This window comes from Perca flavescens, chromosome 4, assembly GCF_004354835.1.
Source record: "Perca flavescens isolate YP-PL-M2 chromosome 4, PFLA_1.0, whole genome shotgun sequence".
NCBI classification, from domain to species: Eukaryota; Metazoa; Chordata; class Actinopteri; order Perciformes; family Percidae; genus Perca; species Perca flavescens.
Genome location: NC_041334.1, coordinates 26,992,477 through 27,013,683, shown reverse-complemented (window position 1 = coordinate 27,013,683; position 21,207 = coordinate 26,992,477). Strand labels below are relative to the sequence as shown.

Sequence of the window (21,207 nt, the reverse complement as noted above, 5' to 3'; positions counted from 1 at the left end):
CTATGATCTGTCATGGACAGGTTTTCTTTTCTTTCTTTTTTTAAGATTATTTCTTTGGGCATTTTTTGGCCTTTATTTCCACAGGACGGATGAAGACATAAAAGGGAGGAGAGAGGGGGGGAGGACATGCAGCAAAGGGCCGCAGGTCGGAATCGAACCCTCTGCCCCTGCGTGCAGTAGTAATCTTCTATATGTGTGCCTGCTGCTACATTTGAGGTTTCTCCATATAGTTTGCAATTGAAATTTATATTCATTTTCATAATCCGTCAAAATTGGCATGAGCTTTTTTTTTGCATCAGACACATTATATGATATTTAAATATTAAAGTCATCCACTGTATATCACAGAATAATAATAGGCTCCATTAAACAATTAAAGAAGTGATAAAAGTATACACAGTAGAACTGGTAATACAATGTTTAAGAAAATCATAAATAAAACTGTTTAAGTCTAAACCCTTAAAAAACTGTTCCACAAAAGCAAAAAGTAAGCTGTGCAAAATCTGTTTATTTTTGTTACACCATCTTTCATTGGATCTCATGCATAAAGTTGCAAATAAACCCAAAATCAAAGAACGATCTAACTGTGACGTAGGTTTAACAAATACATGTCTTGTAGAAAGATCTTATAAAATGATTGTCAAAAGGAATTTCAAACATAAACATGACAATGGGCTGTGAAATATAAAATAACTTCCATGAAAGCCTGTCATAAAACAGATTCAAAATACTGAAATGGCATTAGCATTGATAAACAAACTTCAGTCTAAAAACAACACTCCCAGATTTTAAACATTTAAAACAAAACAATATGACTTCATTCTTTCTAGACCTGTTCATCTTTTACTTGTTCCACTCCATCTTAAAACTATTATTTCTTCATATAGAAATGTAACCTTTAGTCAATACAAACATTCACTTTATTCTTGTCAACTCAGCTACTTTGACCTACTTATCTTTGGTGAGAGTATTGATGCATGTGAATATACAGTGCCATTCAATTCTATACTATGTGAATACACAGAGAGCTGGGTGGATGCAGGTAAGGCTGTCATGGTGGTATTGTATGCAGAGGTGTGCAGAAGGCATTAGTGTGAGCTGCAGCAGTGGCACTCAATGCCAGGTTGAGGGATGACATCATTGTCATTGTAGTATGACATAAGCAAGCAGAATGACTACTCAGCTTCGTCTTTCAGGGTAAACCTGGAATAAATATAGGGACGAAAATTGAATGAAAACTGAATTAAATTGTATCAATTTGATCAGCAATCATTTAATTAATGGTGGTCATTAAACAATGAAAAATGAAGAAAACAGCAGCACAGTTAGAGGATACTCCACAGAAAAACATCCAACTACTCCTGCAGGATACGCTCCCTGCTGTCCTTATGTATTGTATACTCAGTGTCTTACAAATTGTCACAGTTTCTTCTTTCTATGTATGGTTTAATGTTGTTGTTTTTTTTCAATCATGAAAATGTTATTAATCCAAGCTGACCACAACATCTGTTTTCTGGCAGAGAGGAAACTATAAAGTTTTTTGCCATTTTTTAATCTGAGTATCACTTTAAAAAACTTGAAAACAGTCTGCTCACCATTCTGTGACACCAGAAACCAGGTCAACTTGGCCCAACTCGATCTGCACCTAATAAACAGGAATGACATGTTAACATCTGTATAAGCTGTACATCTTGTTAATACACAGTATATACATGCAGAACATGTATATTCAGGGAAAGCTAGGAACACAAAAAGTTCAAAAGTTACCAGGCAGGCTTTAAGCTTTGGCTACACTGCACACGTAATGTATGCAGACCTTTCGCAGAGTCGATGTGCCGCGGAATATATCTTTTAACTGGCTACATCTGCAGTGCACACACAGTGTAGGATTGTGTGAGTCACAGATGAGGCATGAGCTTTTGCTTTGGGAATGTTGTTGTTTCTTCAGTTTTTGGAGCCTTCAGTTTTTTTTTTACGCTCACTGGCAGTCATTAAGTCTTATCCTGTATATTGGTAGTTTAATTTAAAACAAAAATGTAGACACTTTATGATCCATAACATACCTCGCGTAAATATAAATATATATAAATCTATCTAATAAAGCGAGACGTATCTGTATGTATGTGTGTCCGTGTTTAGGGGGAATGTAACCTGCACGCCACATGCAGAACGCTTTACAACGCTCTCTCTCTCTCTCTCTCTCTAACTCTGAGTTGCATTTTAAGTGGTTTGGGGTCCTTCTGTAAGTAATTTTGGGGTACAATTTGGTTTTGAAAAATTCTACAAGCAGCAATACCACAGGCCAAGCAATCGGCCCGTTCCATTTTCAACGAGCACTGTGCTAGTATAAATACATGGATTTACCCAAATTAGGTGTGATGTGAAGTAGTCACATGTGACATTCTTTGGATAGCCTGATGGTTACTAGTTAGCTTTTGGCTGCTGTATGTGTGTGATGCAGAACATTTTAAGGGATCTCAGAGTTGCAGGTCGAGGTCTCAGACTGACCTGTCCAATGACGTCGCGGCTCCTGAACGAGGCCGAGTTATTCTTCACTGATACAACGAGGCGTCTGAATCTCATCTCATCCGCAGACAGATTGTACTCGAACCTTATAGAATTGACAAAGATGATTAGATGCGAACACAAGTTCCTGAGAGATTTAAAAAAAAAAAAAAAAAGGAATATAAAGACAATTAGTTAATTACCTCTCATTGTATTCTGGTTTGTGGTCTTTTTTCTTCACTGCTGTCTTCCTCTTGGTGGCTTTGCTTTTGTCTGGCAGCAGCATGACGGAGACATAGCTGTCTACACCATCCTTACTTTGAGACAACAGACCTCTGTACAAAAAAAACAAAGCATATCTCAAATAACGGTACATATTAAAGTATAGGAATATTAAATGATTCTTATTAAGTCCCAGTATATTAGAGTAGTATAATGCCTCTATGTAAATTTGAGCTGTCATCAACAATGTCCTCACTTCGTTAAATTGTAGATTTTTCTTAAAGGGTGGGTTCATTGTTACTATAAACAAAATGAAGAGTCAGAAACTGGGATTAATATCAGGTTATAGTGGGTTTTTTTCTTCTCGCTACATCTGTGGTCAAGCCCAGTAACATCATGTTGAGCTTCTCAAAGCTAAACGTCTACCGCTGCACCATCGAGAGCATCCTCACCAACTGTGTCACAGTTTGGTATGGCCACTGCTCTGCCCATGACCGGACAGCACTGCAGAGGTGCACTGCACCCATACTGTTCTATTTATTATTTACAAATGTACATACTGTAATTACACCTAAACATAGCCATATTCTACTGCTCTTCATACTATTCATCCTGCACATACACTTATTACGACTCTTATAATGTTACCACACTGTACATACTATACATGTCTGTCTATATGGTTCATTCAGAATATCCATATTTATTCTGTTTTTCTTATTAAATATTCTGTTAATATACTGCATATATCTATATTATTCTTACTACTATTATAATGTCACTGCTACTACATTGCAGATCTCTGTACATGTTGTTCATACACTGTTCATATTACACAGCCATATTTATTCTGCTCTTATAACACTGCAATATACTTCCTGTCCTGCCTATGCACCACCTGTCTATACTTTGTATATCACATTGCACTTTTCTGCTTTTTTGGCACTTCTGGTTGGACGCAAACTGCATTTTGTTGTCTTTGTACATAAACTCTGCACAATGACGATAAAGTTGAATCTAATCTAATCTAATCTAATCTAATCTGAAGCTGATGTTGAAATGTGCCATGATAATATCTTGGAAACAAATTTGTAACAAAGTCTGAATTGAAAAAAAAACAAAACAATAAGCCTTCCCTTAAACCAAGCCTTAAATAACAACAGTATATCATTGATGAGAACACAATCTGACTGACTTTATTTGAGGAAGCTCACCTGCAGGCATGGACGAGGACGATGAGCTGTCTCTCCTGCGAGGAATATGAAAGAGACAACTTGACTTGCCCGTTTCCAGATCCACAGCCAGAGGCAGCACAGGGCAGAATCCCTGCACTGATCATATCCACCATTTTGGACTCTAGAATCTATTGAAAACAAATTGAGAATACGTCAAGTCATTATTGATTAGTTGTTATTAAATGCTATACAAGACGTGTATGGGCAGATGTGTTTTGTCACTTTGAGTTCAGCCCTCAGCAGCATCTGACTCTCAGGTGCGGCTCCATCCAGACGGAACCACTTGTCCAGGACCAGCTGTGGCGCAGCAAGCAGCTCCTTCACAGGAACCACCAGAGATCCCATTGGCTGGTCCCAACCACTGGACAACTGCAATGCAAGCGAGACAGACACAATGGAAAATTCACTCCAACATTGCTGCTGTTAAGCTTGAAATGCAAAATAAATGTAACTAAAGCTCTTGCCTTTACTACAAGCATCTGATGTTTAGGGTCACGGACCAGGAAGTAGAAAGACTCATTCCACTGAGGACTGGTGCTGCGGTCACACAGCTTAAGGGATGATGAACATACACGGGTGAGCTATTACAATAACAATTCATCTATTAGACTGACAATAGAGCATCAAGCATCAAGAGTCTCACTTTGGTTTTGTAGGTTGTTTCATCCAGAAGAAGCTCAGCCCCTGCTTTGGGCTCCTTTCCACTCTTCTTCAACTATCAAGGAAGAGAGGAGCACTTAAGTTTTTATTACATGAAAATATCATGTTTATACTGCACATTACGTAAATAAACTGCAGGTGACTTACAGGCAATGCATGTGCTCGCTCAATGTGGACAAAGAGCAGAGCAGCGGAGGGGACAGCCTTGTTCTGATACGACTGGAGAGATTGAAGCTGCAGCACCTGCGACATGGAGCACAGCCAAGTTAGGCCTGAACATTATTTTGCAATGTAGATAATGTGCCCTGTCTGTTGGAAATTGACTGGATAGCATTATGTAGGTGGCTGCTATCTTATTGATGCGTCAATAGTGCATGTTTAAAGAGCTTTTGAATAATCAACGGGTGATAGAGCTGTCAATATAAGTTAAGGACAGACCTGGTCGAGTCTGACTGGTTGTGACACTGTAGGAACCCATTCCAATATCAAGTGGACCCGCCCAGACTTCACATCATTCAGAGTGTACCACTGCAATAGAGACAAGAAGAAGCAAGGCAACACACCTTTATATAAGGAAATGATACAGAGCAGAGCTCAGAAATCACATGGCACGGCTTCAGATCATTAATTATTGACTAACCTGATCTGTGTACTGGGATCTGATGACCTCATTTAGCTTGATACTAAATCTGTGAACATGAAAACAAGCAAATGTTGACCTACAAGATATCCAGAAACAAAGATTTCCAATGTTGACATTATGGAGTATATTAATGCTACTTAATGAAAACTGCAGAAAAGCAATCAACCCCCTAGATTAATACCGATCATTTCCATACTCCTTGTGTAAATATTTCATTAACCCAACCCACATCAAATGTTCAGCTCATGTTGAGGTTTGGCAACAGCGGGACAGTGCTGTGAATGGCGATGCATTTCAATGCAAAATGATGTGATTATGTGTTAATTACGTGACAGGTGTATCTCCGTTAGAATTCTTATCATGCAGACCAGTGTTCTCAGGACTCCACGCCTATTATCTTGAGTACTAATATAAGTGAGTGATTAACCAACATTAAGACACACACCTGCCAAGAAAGTCATCAGAGTCTAAATCCTTATCAAATGCTTCAAACTTGATCCACTGAACGCTGTGCCCACTCAAAACCAGCTGTTAAAAAACAAAAACAAAAACAATATTTGTACAAAATACTTAACATGCAGTGAAATCCAGACAATATGCAAAGCTTAAACCAAGAATACTTCATACCTCATACATTTCCTTCCAAGTTGGGTTCAGATTCTCCTTGATAACATGACTCTTGAATGTAACTTCCCCTATGTTGATCTTGACATAGGGATCACTCTTGCCCTTCACCATGCCCCCCATCAGGTTATCTTTGGCAACCAGATTCTGGGCCTCCAGCAGGTGAATCCTCAGCAGCCCCTGTAGGATGAAGACTGTACATGTTATAGAACATACAGGGAGTCACTGAGCACACAGTATATGTAGCTTGGTAATGTGAAGCTACTCTATATATTTCTATATATGTGCATTCCACACAGTAGCTAGAAGTACAACGTCTTCCTTATGTCATAAACTCAGAATAATTTCTCTAAAAAACCGACCCATATGAGGACTACTAAATGCCACTGTAGTAGGTCAAAGTTACCTAGATGTTAAGAGACTCGAGACTCGAAAATGATAGCGATAGAGAATACCTTTCCAAGTTGTCTTATCTAAATGTGGTCTATTAGAACTTGTTTTACATTAGTAAAGGCCCCTCCTTTACGCACCAGAGTTCTGTACATCGTATAAACGATACAAAGGTTGTCACGTTTCATTTTCTGACGCTTGTCTGTTTCTATTCTAGCTGACATGACACAGGTACCTATGCAGCAGTTCAGTAGAACATGCACCAGATCCACCAAATCAGCAGAGGGAGCTGAAATCTTCCCAGCAGAACTTAACATGGTATTTAAAGACAAGAGGAAGTGCCACATTGACAGTGTTTGGAAAAAGCCTGGGGCTATTCAAAAAACCCACATGATGAGACCCAGCAGCATCCGTTCACCAAACTAGTCACCATCTTATGATTGGGGACAAAATGAATGAATAGCAGAATGTGACAAAAGAACAAATACCACTGTACAGTTGGTGGAAGCTAATTATTTAACATCCACTCTGCCAATCAAGGCATAAACTAAACCCACCTCTTCACCAAAGTTCTGGCTGGGGGTGGTGTGTGGTGGAAGAACTGCCCCAGCTTTGGGGATTTCTGTGATCTCTGCTGGCCCCAGGGTGTCAGCGGGAAGACCAGTCACTGTGGCGTGAGCAAGGTTGCCTAAACCAGTACTACACACACAAAAATATATATTCTTGTTAGGTATCTTTCTATTCTTCCAATTTATGGATTTTTGAGGCAATATTGAAGGGAAAATAATACGGTCTTATTTGCTGTGACATGGAGCTCACCCTGTTTGGTTTTGCTGCGGTTCAAAGTCTTCTTTAAATGCTGTGTCTGACTGTGTGGGATGTTCTTCTGGAGCTCTTGGTTCCTCCACCAGCTGAGCAAAATTACGTAGAAGGTTATGAAGGTGAAAATAGACAGGTTAAACATAATAACAACCGACTATAATGTATAATATATAATATGACTCACTGCAGCAGCAGGGAATGTATCAAGTGCGGTGTGAATGGCAGCTGGTTCAGCGGGACCAGCATCTTGTGTGGAGGCCGCAGCATCTGCTGCTTCAGAGTGTTTAAACTGGCTGGATACTGGAACCGGTCTAAAAAACACACACACTGCTGTTACAAAACACCACAGCCAGACTGGAACTAACAATGGAGAATTTTCTTTTTATAATAATGTTTTAGCTTCACTTGGCTACAAATATACTTTTAAATCATGTTTTATAGGAGCATATTTGCTTGTATATCCCACCAACAGGAACACTTACTACACTTTATATATTTATGAGTGTTGGTTTACATTTCAAATATGTATCTATTGCTTACTTTTCTTTATATTTAAATGACACTAAGTGATATTGTTTTTTTTAAATAAAGTCCAAGTGCAGTCTGCAGATTTTTGATGTGTTTATTATCAAATCAGGCAAAAAAAAAAACACTCACTTGTCTTTTGTCAGCTCTGAACTTTTTTTGTCCTCACTCGCTGCTTTGAATTCCTGTTTAGTAGAAATGACCATCTCTTCTTTCTTTGAACCAGCCACAGAAGGCTGCGGAGCTTCAGTCATCCTTGAGCTCAGGACCTGTCAACAATACATACTACGTTTACATGCACGTAATATTCCGGTTATGGCCCTTATTCGGAAAAAGACGATATTCCGACTAAGCTGTTTACATGGCTAATGAAAGCGAAAATCCACTAATATTCCTGTTTACATGTAGCCGTTTACCAGCGGTGGCAGACTTGTTGGACCGTGCGAACACAGCGTCCCTTTTTCATTCCTTCAACCAGCTTCTTGAAAAGGTCGGCTCATGTCTAAAAACCTGTTGATATCCAAGTCTTTGATAATGTTTAAAAGTAGCTGTGTTTCTCCTTCTTATCTGGTCTGCAGCCTTGCAAACTGTTGGCTGGTTGGTTTGTGTACAGCAACCACAGCAACGCACAGAGCTGACCATAAGCCGTAAACAAGCATAAACTGGGCGTAAACTAGGGTAAAAACCCAGATTGAGACGCATATTTCAAATGCGCTGTATACAGGTCCAAAGAACGCCTCTAAAACCCGAATAATACCACAATATCCCACGTCTTAATCAGAAAATGCTATATATAATAATAGTGGAATATTGATATACATGTAAACATACTTATTGACAACAGTAAAATAAACCCCTTTGTGTGTATTCTCTTACCTTGAGTTCAGCCCTCAACAGGATCTCACTTTCAGGTAAGGCTCCATCCAGAGGCATCCACTGGTCCAGGACCAGCTGTGGTTCAGAGAGCAGCTCTCTCACAGGGACTACAAGAGATCCCAGTGGCTGGTCCCATTCGCTCGACAACTACCAAGATAAGGACACATTTATAAGGCCAGTCAAGAGGTGGAGATGTTCTTGACACTGGTAGCAGTATTCAGATACTGAGTACACTCACCTTCATTATGAGCATCTCCTCTCTGGGGTCGCGAACCAAAAAGTAGAACGCCTCATCCCATTGAGGTGATCTGGAGCGATCGCAAACCTTTAAATAGAAAAAAGGAGAGGTAAGTCGGACACGGGGTGAATCCTAAAATAGGGCATGGAATAACAAGATCTATATGGTCATTGTACTTTGATAAAGTTCTCTTCTCTTTCCACTGGCATTTAGAACAGCCTAATGAAGGTAATGGCATGAATTACTGTCAAGCCTTGTCTTTTTTAATACCACCAGTGTGAGGCGCCAACGTTTAGGTTTTCAAATTCTAAAGACTGTAGCTTTAAGTCATTTATCCCATAAAATGTTGAGTGTTAAATGTTTAATGTCTCTACCATCAGTCTCATACCTTGGTTTTGTGGGTTGTGTTACCAAACACAATCTCAGCCCCAGCCTTGGGCTCCTTTCCACTTTTCTTAAACTGAACACAGAAAGACACATAACGTTATGCAAATAGTTTGTATTCACTCTGGCAACAGGCAAGGCAACAGCGGTTTGAGATCCAACTTCTTTCTTTAAAAATATAAAACATTCCTGAATCATTGCATCATAAATTCCAACAACAGTGATTGTAGCTCAGCAAGCAGCAACTATTTCTCAAAGTCCTCATTTATTTTAATCTAGTGATTACTTATAAATAAAAACAATATCTTAAAGAGTAGAAAGAATTTTTGACTTTTTGCCAATAGAGGATGCGTTTATCAACATGTGCTTTCCAAACTGTTGTCTATTTATAACTCAGAGGCAGCATGCTTATTAAAGTGTTTGTTCTTGACCAAATTCCAAGGGACTCACAGGCAATGAGTGTGCTCTGTCCACATAAACAAAGAGTAGGGCTGCAGAGGGAACGGCCTTGTTCTTGTAAGACTGGAGAGACTGCACCTGCATCACCTGCAGCAGAGAATCAAATGATAAATACATAACAATGACTCAGCACTGATGTGCACGGTGAACTGAGCAGGGTATCATATTTGGCATGGTACAGATTGCAACGCAGTTGATGAAGATTATATACATATACAGTATATATGTGTGAATAAATGAGGAAACATAATTAACGATAAAAATTGAACTGACTTGATCCAGGGTGTCATTATGGGACACTGCTGGTACCCACTCCAGTATCAGGCGAACACGTCCAGACTTCACATCATTTAGAGTGTACCACTGAAACAGAGATGTACACTTACTGAATTAAAGCCCATATTTACACCGCAGCAACGAAATTAAGTAAGGCATGCAATACTGACCTGGTCTGTGTACTGGGAACGGATGATGTCTGCCACACTGATTTTGTATCTGCTCACAATAAAAACATTTGTGCACATTTTACACAATGGCACAATCTGGGAAAATGAAGCCAGACCCTTAAAATGCCCTAAAACATTAAATCTTAATTATTTATATTTTCTAATGCTGTGAAAAGTTTGTCTCTATGAGTAATGTTAGTAAACACGGAAGAAGAGAAAAAAAATCTTCACGGTCAAATAACTAAAGTGTGGCCCTGTAAATGTTGTTGTTACCCCACTAAGGTAATTAAGCCTCTAGAAACCTCCACATTAGCACTTACCTGCCCAGGAAGTCATCTTTGTCCATGTCTTTGTCATACAGCTCTACCTGCACTTCCTGTCCTGACTGAGGCCTCAGCACCACCTGAGAGAAAATTGAACAGTTAAAACAGTTAAATTAATAAAAATGAGATGGTTCACATGAAGTATTATCATCATCTTTTCATTTGAAATCATGCTGACAGTAAATGAAATTGCACAGTCCTTCATACACACCTCATACATCTCATTCCAGACTGGGTTGAGATTCTCCTTGATCACATTACTCTTAAAGGCAACCCCTCCAACATTGATCTTGGCATAGGGGTCACTCTTGCCCTTCACCATACCGCCCATCATGTTATCTTTGGCAACCAAACTCTGGGCCTCCAACAGGATGATTCTCAGCAGCCCCTACAGGAAGGGATCATTTAACTTTATATTGGTTGTTTTGTTTTTAAAACTAAAATGATTGTGTAACGTATTACTACATGTATCTGCTACTGTAGATTACTATTTTGTGGTATTACCTCACTGGCAAAGCTGAGGTCTGGGGAAGTATGAGGAGGTTGTGGTATAGCAGGGCTTGGAGATTCTGCCACCTTCTCTTTATTCACATCAGCTGGCGTTTCCTTTACGTCAACATCTTCATGTAAGGTCACTGAAGAGGCAATAGTCTCCACAGGAGGAGTGTCCACTGAACTTGACCTACAAACACAAAGAGTAGCAATAAAAAATAAGTTACAAAAGTACAAATGGAAAGTAAAGACAGACCTTTTGAATTAGCTATCTCACCTCAGCACCATAAAGACATGCATGCTAAGTACTGTAACTAGGACTACAGTTGAAAATTAGCCGTCTGGCTAACACTGGCGCATTTACAGAAATGTGCGTTGTCCTAATCAAATAAATAACTCTTACCTCAGCACTGTGTCTATCTCCGGTTTTTGCTGAGCAGGGGAAGGGTCTGACGCTGAAGTGACCTTAGCCTTATCAGTGGCACCCAGACATTTGCTGGGGATCAGTATCTGTAGTTGAGTTTATATAATTATCATTTCACTTAGTTTACCAGCTTTTTATTAGTCTCAATTGTATAGATCAGTAGAACAAGTACAGAAAATAAAGAACTGCCTCAAAAAAAACCTCAGGACAATGAAATAAAAGATACAAACTGAGACATACAGATGAAAAGAAACAGAAAGAGATATTCCACATAGTTACAGCGAGTAAAAGAAATATAGATACAGACAAAGATAAAGAATAAAATAGATATAACAGCCACACACAGGGAAGAGCAGCAGCACAAAAAGTTGCAAAAGATTACAAATAAAAATATTACGGTGCAATGCGCAGGCAGACAGACAGACAAACAGATAGACAGATAGTTTTATTGTCATTGCATATCTCTACACAACAAAATTAAGATGACATCAATCACTCACATATTGACAGATAAGACACAACACAGAAAGATAAGAGGCACAGAAAGGGAGGGATAGTGCAAGTGAGAAAATGAAACTTAAAAAGGACATACACTAAATATTTAGAAGACAAATAAAGAACAATAGACAGAGAGTTCTCCCACCTTCAGTTCAGCCCTCAGAAGAACCTGACTCTCAGGTGAGGCTCCATCCAGATGGAACCACTGGTCCAGGACCAGCTCTGGTTCAGAGAGCAGCTCTCTGATAGGAACCACCAGGGAACCAATGGGCAAGGTCCAGCTGTGGGAGAGCTGGGGAAACACAATGCAAAGTCTTCGCATAGGCAGTATGTGTATACCAGAGATCACACTTTTTGCATCTGTATGACTTTTCTATTCCACTTTGACAATGCACTGAAGCCAGCGTACCTTAGCAACAAGAATATCCTCTCTGGGGTCTCGAACCCGGAAGCAGAATGCCTCATTCCACTGAGGAGATGTGGTACGATCACACACCTTTGGAGATGCAAGAGTCAGTTAATATTACTAACAGATATCGTGTCACTCTAACAATATTACAATCAGTGCTTTAGAAAGTAGCTTAAAACATAGTACTATCAATTCTAAACTGAATGGTCTTACTGTAGTTTTGTGGGACATTTTTCCAAGAGAAACATCTGCTCCCACTTTTGGCTCCTTGCCACTCTTCTTAACCTGTAGAGAGACAAACAGGCAATAACAACAAAAGCAAACTATAAACAATAACTGCATATCCTGACATCATCCTTAACATCAGTAGAAAAATACTCACTGGTAAGCCATCTGCTTGCTCCATAAAGACAAACAGTAGGCCTGCTGAGGGAACCACCTTGTTTTGGTAGGACTGCTTGGAATGGAACTGAAGAACCTGAAGACACAAGAACAATCCAGTGAGTACGGATCAAGGCCATCAGCAACGGTCCATTAATCTAGGATTTCTCTGGGAAGACCGACCTGGTCCAATCTGTCTGACTCTGAGGCTGTCGGAACCCATTCCACTATCAGGTGAATGCGCCCAGACTTCACATCACTGAGAGTGTACCACTGAAAGAAGAATTGCAATCATTTAAACACGGGAACTGTACTATGTGTTACGGATGTACAAAAGAACGGGTTCAGCATCTAATCAAAGTGAGTTGGAGACGTATGCACCCACGTGAGTTAGACCTAAGGTACGTTAACTTATTCTGACCACACTCTTTTACGTTAAACATGCAGCACATGTTAGGCGAGGGAGATCCCACCTGATCAGTGTACTGAGAATCGATGATGTCCTTCAGACTGATCTTCAGCCTGTATGTCGGGATATGTGAGATTAGAATGCATCTTTAAATCCACACATTTTATTTTTTTGATAAGTGAATATTTATAGCTATTATTGTACCTGCCCAAGAAATCATCCTTCATGTCCATGTCTTTATCAAACACCTCCAGATGCAGGTCCTGGCCAGGCAGCTTGGTAAGAATCACCTGAAGGGTGAAAAAAAAAAAAAAAAAAAACATTGCACATTTCAAAGGACTCTCTCAAATATCAATTATACCGCAGACATTTATAAACACATGCAAACTTCAGTCACTACTATTCATTTCACAACAAAACGGTGTTCTTTCAGTACATAATCTTGTGTTATTTACCTCATACATCTCATTCCATGTGGGGTTAAGATTACTCTTTATAACCTGACTTGTGAACGTTTCACCCCCGATGTTGATCTTGACATAGGGGTCACTCTTGCCTTTTACCATGCCCCCCATCAGGTTATCTTTCGGAACAAGGTTCTGCCCTGCCAATAGGTGAATTCTAAGCAGTCCCTGGAAAAAAAAGAACACAAAAATGACACATGAACATTAGAATAAGAAGTGTGCAATTTCAGAAAACACAATCCTAAATCAAAATCATAGTTGCAGTGTCCTCCATTACCTCTGTGGCAAAGCTAGGATGAGGGGAGGTCTGCTGGGGAAGCTGCTTGGACATTCCAGCCTCCAGATTAGAGGACACATCAGATGGAATACGTTCTTCATCTAACCACAGAACCTGTGTTACAATAGAAAAGAAGAGAGAACCCCCAGATCTCAGTTGAGACACCATTATACATATTAAAAAATTTTGATCAAACCCAACATTTTTGGTTTGTACGATTAATAACCTCCTGCATTGTGCTTGTTTTTTTCCCCCAGTGTATATATTGGTCATTAATTGGTCTAATGCAGTGCAGGTTCAGTGAATGGGTTGCCATTTACCCTGAGAACTGTGTTGATATAGATGCGACTGGCAGATCCAGAGTTGTTCAGCTGAAACCACTGGTCCAGAGAAAGATTGGAATTGGACAGCAGACGGGACAAAGGGATGGTCAGACTGCCCAATGTCTGCACACGGTCAGCGTCCTTCACCTGGTTGATTTAACATGAAGGAAAGCCAAAATAAGACCACAACATGTTTGGCTATCAGAATACCAAACACAAATGTCAGTGCAGAGAAGCTGATCTTATGAGCGGTTTACCTGAATGTCTATGTCCTGCTTGCGAGGATCCTGGATGAAGAATGTAAAGGCTTCCTCCCACTCGGGATTAATGGTTGTGTAACAAGTCTAAATGCAAGAATAAATAGTGTGCATATAAAATAGAAATAAAAAAAGGTACAGAATTATAATGGACTTTCCCAGTAGATTTACCTTGCTCTCTCTAGTGATGTCCTGCACAGACAACTGCACCATGGGATTGGGCTCTTTATTTCCCTTCTTCATCTAAAAGATACAGAAAAATATGAATACGCACTAAGGCATGTGAACAATAACATTCTGTAACCAAGAGCAGAGCGATAAATATACTTAATCTACCACCTTGACAGCATGTGGTTGATGTTAATAATAAGGCTACCATAGCAACAGCACAAATACCGTAACTGAAAAGAGGCACCACACCGCACGGCATAATCAGGAAGGATACATTTGCATCAAAAGAAACCACAAAGACTGAGTTTCATTTCAAAGATTGTGCCAATGCTGTTCCCTTTTGTGTATGATATGACAGCAAAAACTGTCAAAGTATGAAATGTGTGTTTAACAGCCTTGGATAAAGTTTGCCACACTCATCCACACTGCAATGGAGGGCACTGGGTTTGAGGCCAAGGCAACAACTTTGTGGAATGTCAAGACAGGTGGCAGTTACAGCTCTGCCCCAGTTTAAAGACACACAGGAAGCAGCTCTGAGCTGAGCACGAACATGGGCAGAGAGGGTAGAGATGTATGACTCACAGGAAGTGCCTCAGCCTTGTCCAGATATACAACTAAGATGGCTGAAGAAGGTGGATCGGCAGTCTTACTGGTGACGCTTTCGTTCCTCTTTAGGATCTAGGGTAGTAATGCAAACAGAAAAAAAAAATCCATTATGCTCTAGAACTTCCTTAAGAGTAATGCATCAGTGGAAATGAGTGACTCAGACCTGCTCAAGTCGATCAGTGCTAGGCAGCAAGGCCAACCACTCCAGTCTGAAATGAACCCGTCCTGATGGAGTTTCTTTCAAAGTGAACCACTGGGAAGACAGCCACAGGCATACATTTACAATCCAAAGATTAAAAAAAACTGCTTATACAAACAGCGACAGACGATAACAGCGTTTTACTTACATTATCGACAACTATGGATTTCTTCACAATGCCCAAATCCAATTTGGTCCTATATGGAGGTAAGACAAAATTAAATAAAAAGAAGAAAATGTATTGCTGAATATAAAAAAAGATCATATCATAGAAAGCAGAAGCTGTAACTTCAAAAGTACAAATACATGCTTCAAAAAGAGGTAGTGTACTTTTTCAACTGGCCAGGAAAGGTGACAGATGAATGGTGACAATGCGAGATTTAAGATAGGCACACAAGAGACATGAATATGCAAATGTACCTGCCCAGGAAATCATCCTGGTCTGTGTCTTTGTCATATACCTCCACCTCCAACTCTTGACCAGGCACCTCATGGACTATAACCTGATGTACCAGACACACACAAGGACATGAAGACTGACAGAGGGATATGTATGGAAGCTGGGTGCAGCCTCATGCAACCATGAATGAAAATTGCGAACATTCCCAATGCTGTAACAGTCTAATCCCTCAAATACAGAACAAAACAAAATGATATATGATTGAGTCTTCCAACACCTGTGCAATGACGACACAAATGTTAAGCTTTTCAAAGAACTATCCATTCTTCTTACCTCATACATCTCTTGCCACTTTGGAGAGTCTGTGTTGTCAATATGTTTGGAGGTGAAGGACTGAGGGCCAACCCTCAATATGGCATAGGGGTCCGACAAGCCAGCCATGACCCCTTTCACGTAGTTGTCCTTGGCTGCTAGATTCTGTGCCTCCAGTAGGTGGATGCGTACCACACCCTAAGAAGGAAAAATAGGGACCAGGATGTAATATACTGGTGACGGAGATGTGAAATTATATAATAGTCTCCCTCTATCTGTATTCAGGCTTTACCCTGGGCAAAGGAGAGCGTAGTTGGGCCACATGCAGGTCTGGAACCAGAGGGACAACCAGGCGGTTGGGCAGCACCAAGAAAGAGGCAATGGCATCCATAATCATGCTGTCAGACATGATACTGAGACAAAGAAACAACATTTCAATTGAAATGTATTGCTGTATCGTCTATATCATTTGTTATTCACCGGATGATAAAACCCACGCATTAATAAAATATTGTGAGGTTGTGTTTATTATAAGGTTGTGGCTGTTACTAATGTGTAAACCAATGAAAGGTTATTCCAGTATGACTCACTTTAGTCCAGGGATGTCCAACAAATTAGTCAGTCCAGTCCAATTGATGTCTAGTTTCTAGGAACAGATAAAGCAGAGGAATGTGCTGCAAATCAATCAGGATTGATGTAAAATCAATAGTATGAAAAGCATAGAAGTCTACTGAGATACATGATGGTCACAGGAATGGGCGTGGAGGGGCAACAAGAAAAGGGCAAATAGAGGTGAATGTAGATGGACGTACAGGCCGCTGAATGAAAAACATGGTGACCGCACCCACTATGGGCACATCTCCAATCAGAGGCTCCAGAATCACCCGCATCATCCCATGTAGCTAAGGACAGAAAAGCAGAAAGGATGCTCATGAAAACCATGGAGAAATGCTTAAAGAATGGCAGATTGTCTGGATATTTCAGTTATCCCATTAGACAGGTAACCTCTTTATATTAATAACACGTTACTCTGAAATTCAGTGAAATAATACTTTGAAGCTTGATAAGAAGACAGACCTGTATTCCTTTGACTCCAGCTTTGCAGAAGTATCTCTTCACCTCAACGTTGATCTCTACATTGCCAACATAGCTGAGGATACGAGGACAAAATTATCATCTACAATAATGCCTTCTAAAAGCTGTAATATAGAGGCGACGGTGACTCACAATAAACATTTACCTAATATACAGATCTAGCAGGACTTGTCCTTTGTCATTCTCGGTGTGTGCCTTGATCCCTACAACCTTCATGGCCTGGAGCAAACAGAAAGCACATTTTCAGCACAATATAAACAACATGCATCACTTGTGTGAATCTTTATAGCAGAGCAGTAGTGGTAGTGTACACATTAGAGCTGGGCGATATAAAAAACTCGATTTACGATTCGATTCGATTTTTACCCCCTTCCATTTAAAAAAAAATAACTGCGAACTGTAAATATATTTTAAAAATATATATTTATTGTATTTAATTAGTTAATTAATAAGTGCATCAACATAAACAAAATTGCAAAGGCAGTTTTCTCTAACTGAAAAGTCACTGTGCAGTGTGCAACAAAGATTGTTAAACATCCAAATTATTTATACTGTATTTGGACTGAAAAAAAATCTAAAAAAATCAATTTTTTGAAAATATGAATCGATTTGACCTACCAACTCAATTTTTAAATCAAATCTATTTTTTTCCCAGCCCTAGTACACATCCCCACCGGTGAGGTGCGGGGCAAAAAGGGGCTGATACAACTGAAAAGAATGAGATGCCTGCACTCTGCTGATACTCCCATATGTTTATTGTGCTGCAACGTTTCGACCCTGCCGGGTCTTCTTTAAAATCTTTACAGCAGTGTCATACTTTGTCATAGTTGAGCTACACATGGCATTACCTTGTCTCCCATATCTACTTTCGTGAAGCTGAGGGTTTGGAGGTGGGTGCTTGAGGCTCGGATAGATGGAGCGATGGTTTCCACCAGCAGCTTCTCAAGGTATTGGCCGACAAATGGCCACACCTGCTGCAGCACCTAGGCAGCCCAAAAAGGACATGGTTGTAAGCTGCTTTTATTAGTAAGACACATACCATAATTTACAATGTACATTTCTTCCAACCAGAGACTTTATGAAAACTTTGTCATTTTGGCCATATGGTAACAAAACGATCAGTCAAATGCCTTGGCATCCATAAGCGAAAACTAAAGAAAGACAGAGACAGCTGTAGCCAGTTGAGTCTCCTCAGCTGTTAGTCAACAATGAATCCTATGCTCGACATGTGCTCACTTTTCACATAATGTTAATGTTGCTACATAAACATGGTTAAGTTTTTATTCCTTTAGGAAAAGACCCAAAAGCAGAGGCACTGCTTGTCGGTGTGCTTGTGTGACTGTGAAAAACCCCCAGAGTTGGTCTCAGTCTGGCATAAGTGGAGAGTGAGTCATCAGCTGCTTGCTCCTGGGAGGGATGCGGTCTGAGCAACAAGGGAATCTGCTGACCTCCCCTCCAGTAACCAGTCTCAAATCTCTGCTTTGTCAGGCTCTCTGACGCTTAGATCTCGTGGTCCTGTTAGCATGAATACTTGTATTACTGTATGTCTCTATTAGTTGCCCTTGTTTCTCTGGACTAGAAAAGCAAAGGTGGGGGTGGTGGGGGGACAATGGCTGCAGTTTTATTTCATTTGGGAGGGCTGGGCAGCTCCTCCCCCTTCCTGTAAGCTAGGCTGTAATAAAATGGAAATGTTGAGAGGGTTGCCTGGCACTGGGCCTGCTCTCTGCAGTACAGACTTTACAGTAGCATAGCAGGGGCTTCACTAATGGGGTGTGGCCTTTTCAGCTAGCACCAGCTCTTAACCTAGCATTCTCTACTTAGAGCGTCAATCAACACAACAGCTGAACAGACAGACTTGTTTGCTGTGGGCTTAAATAAAGTAGGAACCACTAATGTCTTTGTGTAAACGGTGAGACACGAGAAACAACTGATATTTACCTTATTCAGCCACTCAACCTTCTCAACATCTGGAAAGTTGACCTGAAGGGGAAAAACAACAACAATGAGGGCACATACATAAATTATGCATAGTGCATGCCTGATAAACACACAACAGGATGGGGAAATGATTCAGCCATAGCTGATGCAGGTCTGGAAAGGTCATTAAAATCGCTGTTGATATCTCAGTGCTTTTTGCAACATGTTTCAGACTGCGCAAATATTTCCATTGAATAATACAGCTGGCTGTTGCGTGTATTATCTTTCACGTGTGACAATTCCCTTTGTACTGTGTAGATGTCATCCATTTATTGATTAACTCATAAAGAAAATCCTACCACATGTCATTTGTTTTGCACACTGGAGAGAGAGCAATATGTAGATGCCCCATGAGGAGTCTTCATGCTGTCTGGTTAGGCAAGCAATCGCTGAAATCACTCAAAGAAAGACAAAAAAGTATCCACAGGAACCTCATTTGGGTGTGGCTAGATGTTCGGAGTCCAAACAGGCCCATGTGGGTTTCAGGATTTCAATTTTGGGCACATACTCTCAGGACGTATAACTTGCAAAACAAGACTACTGTACTTCGTGCACATTTTCCAACCACCTTCAGTTAAAATTACACCAGGATTAGTGGGTTTAAGTTTTGTTGTAGTTGTTGCAATGCACTCAGAATTGCCTAATTACGCTTTCAAACACGTTTGGTCTAGAAAACACACACACACACACACACACACACACACACACACACACACACACACACACACACACACACACACACACACACACACACACACACACACACACACACACACACACACACACACACACACACACACACACACGTTTTGCATGCGAACTATATTCTTCCTTTGCAACATTGGGGAAAGCAGTGCCTGATGGGAATTGATTTATTGAAACATTCTCATAAAGCCTTAATACAATTGTGTTACCAGATAGCCTAAAGAGAAAAAAAGAAAAAATAGTGAGTGACGCCACAGCTAAAAAATAGAGTAAAGCTAAGATTAGGGTAGTTTACTGTTAACACCAGGCAAATTATATCATGTAGTGATAATATGATTTTAGGGACCACTACTACGTTGTACCTTGCTATACGTAACCTGGGGTTATTCTAGGTCAACATGGATTCAGAAAGGATAGTTGAGAGTTGGTGTGTGAGGATTTTTGATGATAGAAGACACATGCTGACAGTTGTAGGGCCATTTCTTACCCACGCAGGGAGGTCTCGCTTGATTTTAGACATTTTCATGGATGTGTGCTCCTCCTCGTTGGTGAGCAGCTGTATGGCTGACTTCAGGCGCGCCTCCTTGGCTTCTCGGGCATGTTTCCATCCCGTGTAGACCATCATCCCGAACACCAACAGGCTGGTGCTGACCCGGTAGTAACCGGCCAGGTAGACGGGCAGCAAGGCGCCCAGACATTTCCCAAACGTCCAGAGCACCGCGACCGCACTTATCCCTTTGGGTTTGGGACCTTCTGTCTCCACAGTACTCAGCGCCTTCTTCTCGGTGTCGCCTGTGCTCACACACTCGGCGCCCTTGGCTTCACTCGGCTCCGATTTGTCGCTTTGCATAGTAATATCCTCTGGAAACAATCACTACGTTAAGGTTAGATACAAAATATCCAGTTTAAAAGTGTTCCTAGGACTTAACGGTTAAGTTACTCTATCGTGTCATTTTCTATAGTCACCTACGCTAAGGTTACCGTTTGAACCGCTGTATGTTGCTTCTACCCTGGCTAGTTCACCGTTCGACCGTGTCGCATCTTTAATGACATTAAAACCTATTTGTTATCGTATATTGAAGCAGTTTTTCTAAGCACGGGTCTAGAAGAAGTGGTCGAAAACAAGTTCTGCCCCTTAACCAGCCCCACTATGGATGAAAACACGCCCATTGACGCAAAAAACGCGTCTTTGACTCTTTCGCTGCTGCTGCGGCAAGACAGTCATCTCTAGCTAATTTATAGTAATTAACGTTAGCGTTATTACTGCAGCATTACGTTATCTAAGAGTGAGATTTTACGCAGAATTATCTGAATGTAACTTTCACTGTCTATTAAAAGAGCAGAATATGTACACACAATACATATGGTCATTGCTTTCTGTCAAATCGTTAACCCGCAGCACCGCTGGTCAATTCTTTCTGCTGCTCCAGTTTATTTTAAAACAGCAGACTAGACA

At 40.4% G+C, this 21,207-nt stretch overlaps 1 protein-coding gene across 1 annotated transcript; it reads right to left on the bottom strand.

Annotated features, from left to right (window-relative positions):
* Positions 1-488: 488 nt before the first annotated feature.
* Positions 489-20,954, bottom strand: esyt1b (extended synaptotagmin-like protein 1b). The gene is made up of 52 exons (XM_028574798.1): positions 20,239-20,954; positions 19,008-19,049; positions 17,918-18,052; positions 17,215-17,288; positions 17,052-17,124; positions 16,787-16,876; positions 16,565-16,620; positions 16,267-16,387; positions 15,996-16,172; positions 15,683-15,765; positions 15,411-15,459; positions 15,227-15,316; positions 15,040-15,135; positions 14,458-14,529; positions 14,287-14,373; positions 14,027-14,176; positions 13,707-13,820; positions 13,421-13,597; positions 13,170-13,255; positions 13,030-13,078; positions 12,740-12,829; positions 12,558-12,653; positions 12,389-12,460; positions 12,176-12,262; positions 11,912-12,058; positions 11,248-11,354; positions 10,857-11,034; positions 10,564-10,740; positions 10,350-10,432; positions 10,030-10,078; positions 9,857-9,946; positions 9,575-9,670; positions 9,129-9,200; positions 8,741-8,827; positions 8,503-8,649; positions 7,759-7,895; positions 7,286-7,412; positions 7,099-7,190; positions 6,837-6,978; positions 5,893-6,069; positions 5,711-5,793; positions 5,263-5,311; positions 5,061-5,150; positions 4,770-4,865; positions 4,606-4,677; positions 4,427-4,513; positions 4,185-4,331; positions 3,942-4,090; positions 2,709-2,840; positions 2,509-2,611; positions 1,596-1,645; positions 489-1,203 (listed from the first exon to the last, which is right to left on the bottom strand). Exons 1-52 carry the CDS (start codon positions 20,599-20,601, stop codon positions 1,176-1,178), a joined length of 5,523 nt encoding a protein of 1,840 aa, XP_028430599.1. The 5' UTR covers positions 20,602-20,954; the 3' UTR covers positions 489-1,175.
* Between the last annotated feature and the right edge of the window lie 253 nt (positions 20,955-21,207).

Coding starts and splice junctions, on each gene's coding strand:
- esyt1b (XM_028574798.1), bottom strand. CDS start 20,601: ATGCAAAGCGACAAATCGGAGCCGAGTGAAGCCAAGGGCGCCGAGTGT. Junction 10,079..10,349: donor AAAGATGACTTCCTGGGCAG/GTAAGTGCTAAT, acceptor TATTGTGAGCAG/ATACAAAATCAGTGTGGCAG. Junction 7,413..7,758: donor TCAGAGCTGACAAAAGACAA/GTGAGTGTTTTT, acceptor TGTGTTTTTTAG/ACCGGTTCCAGTATCCAGCC.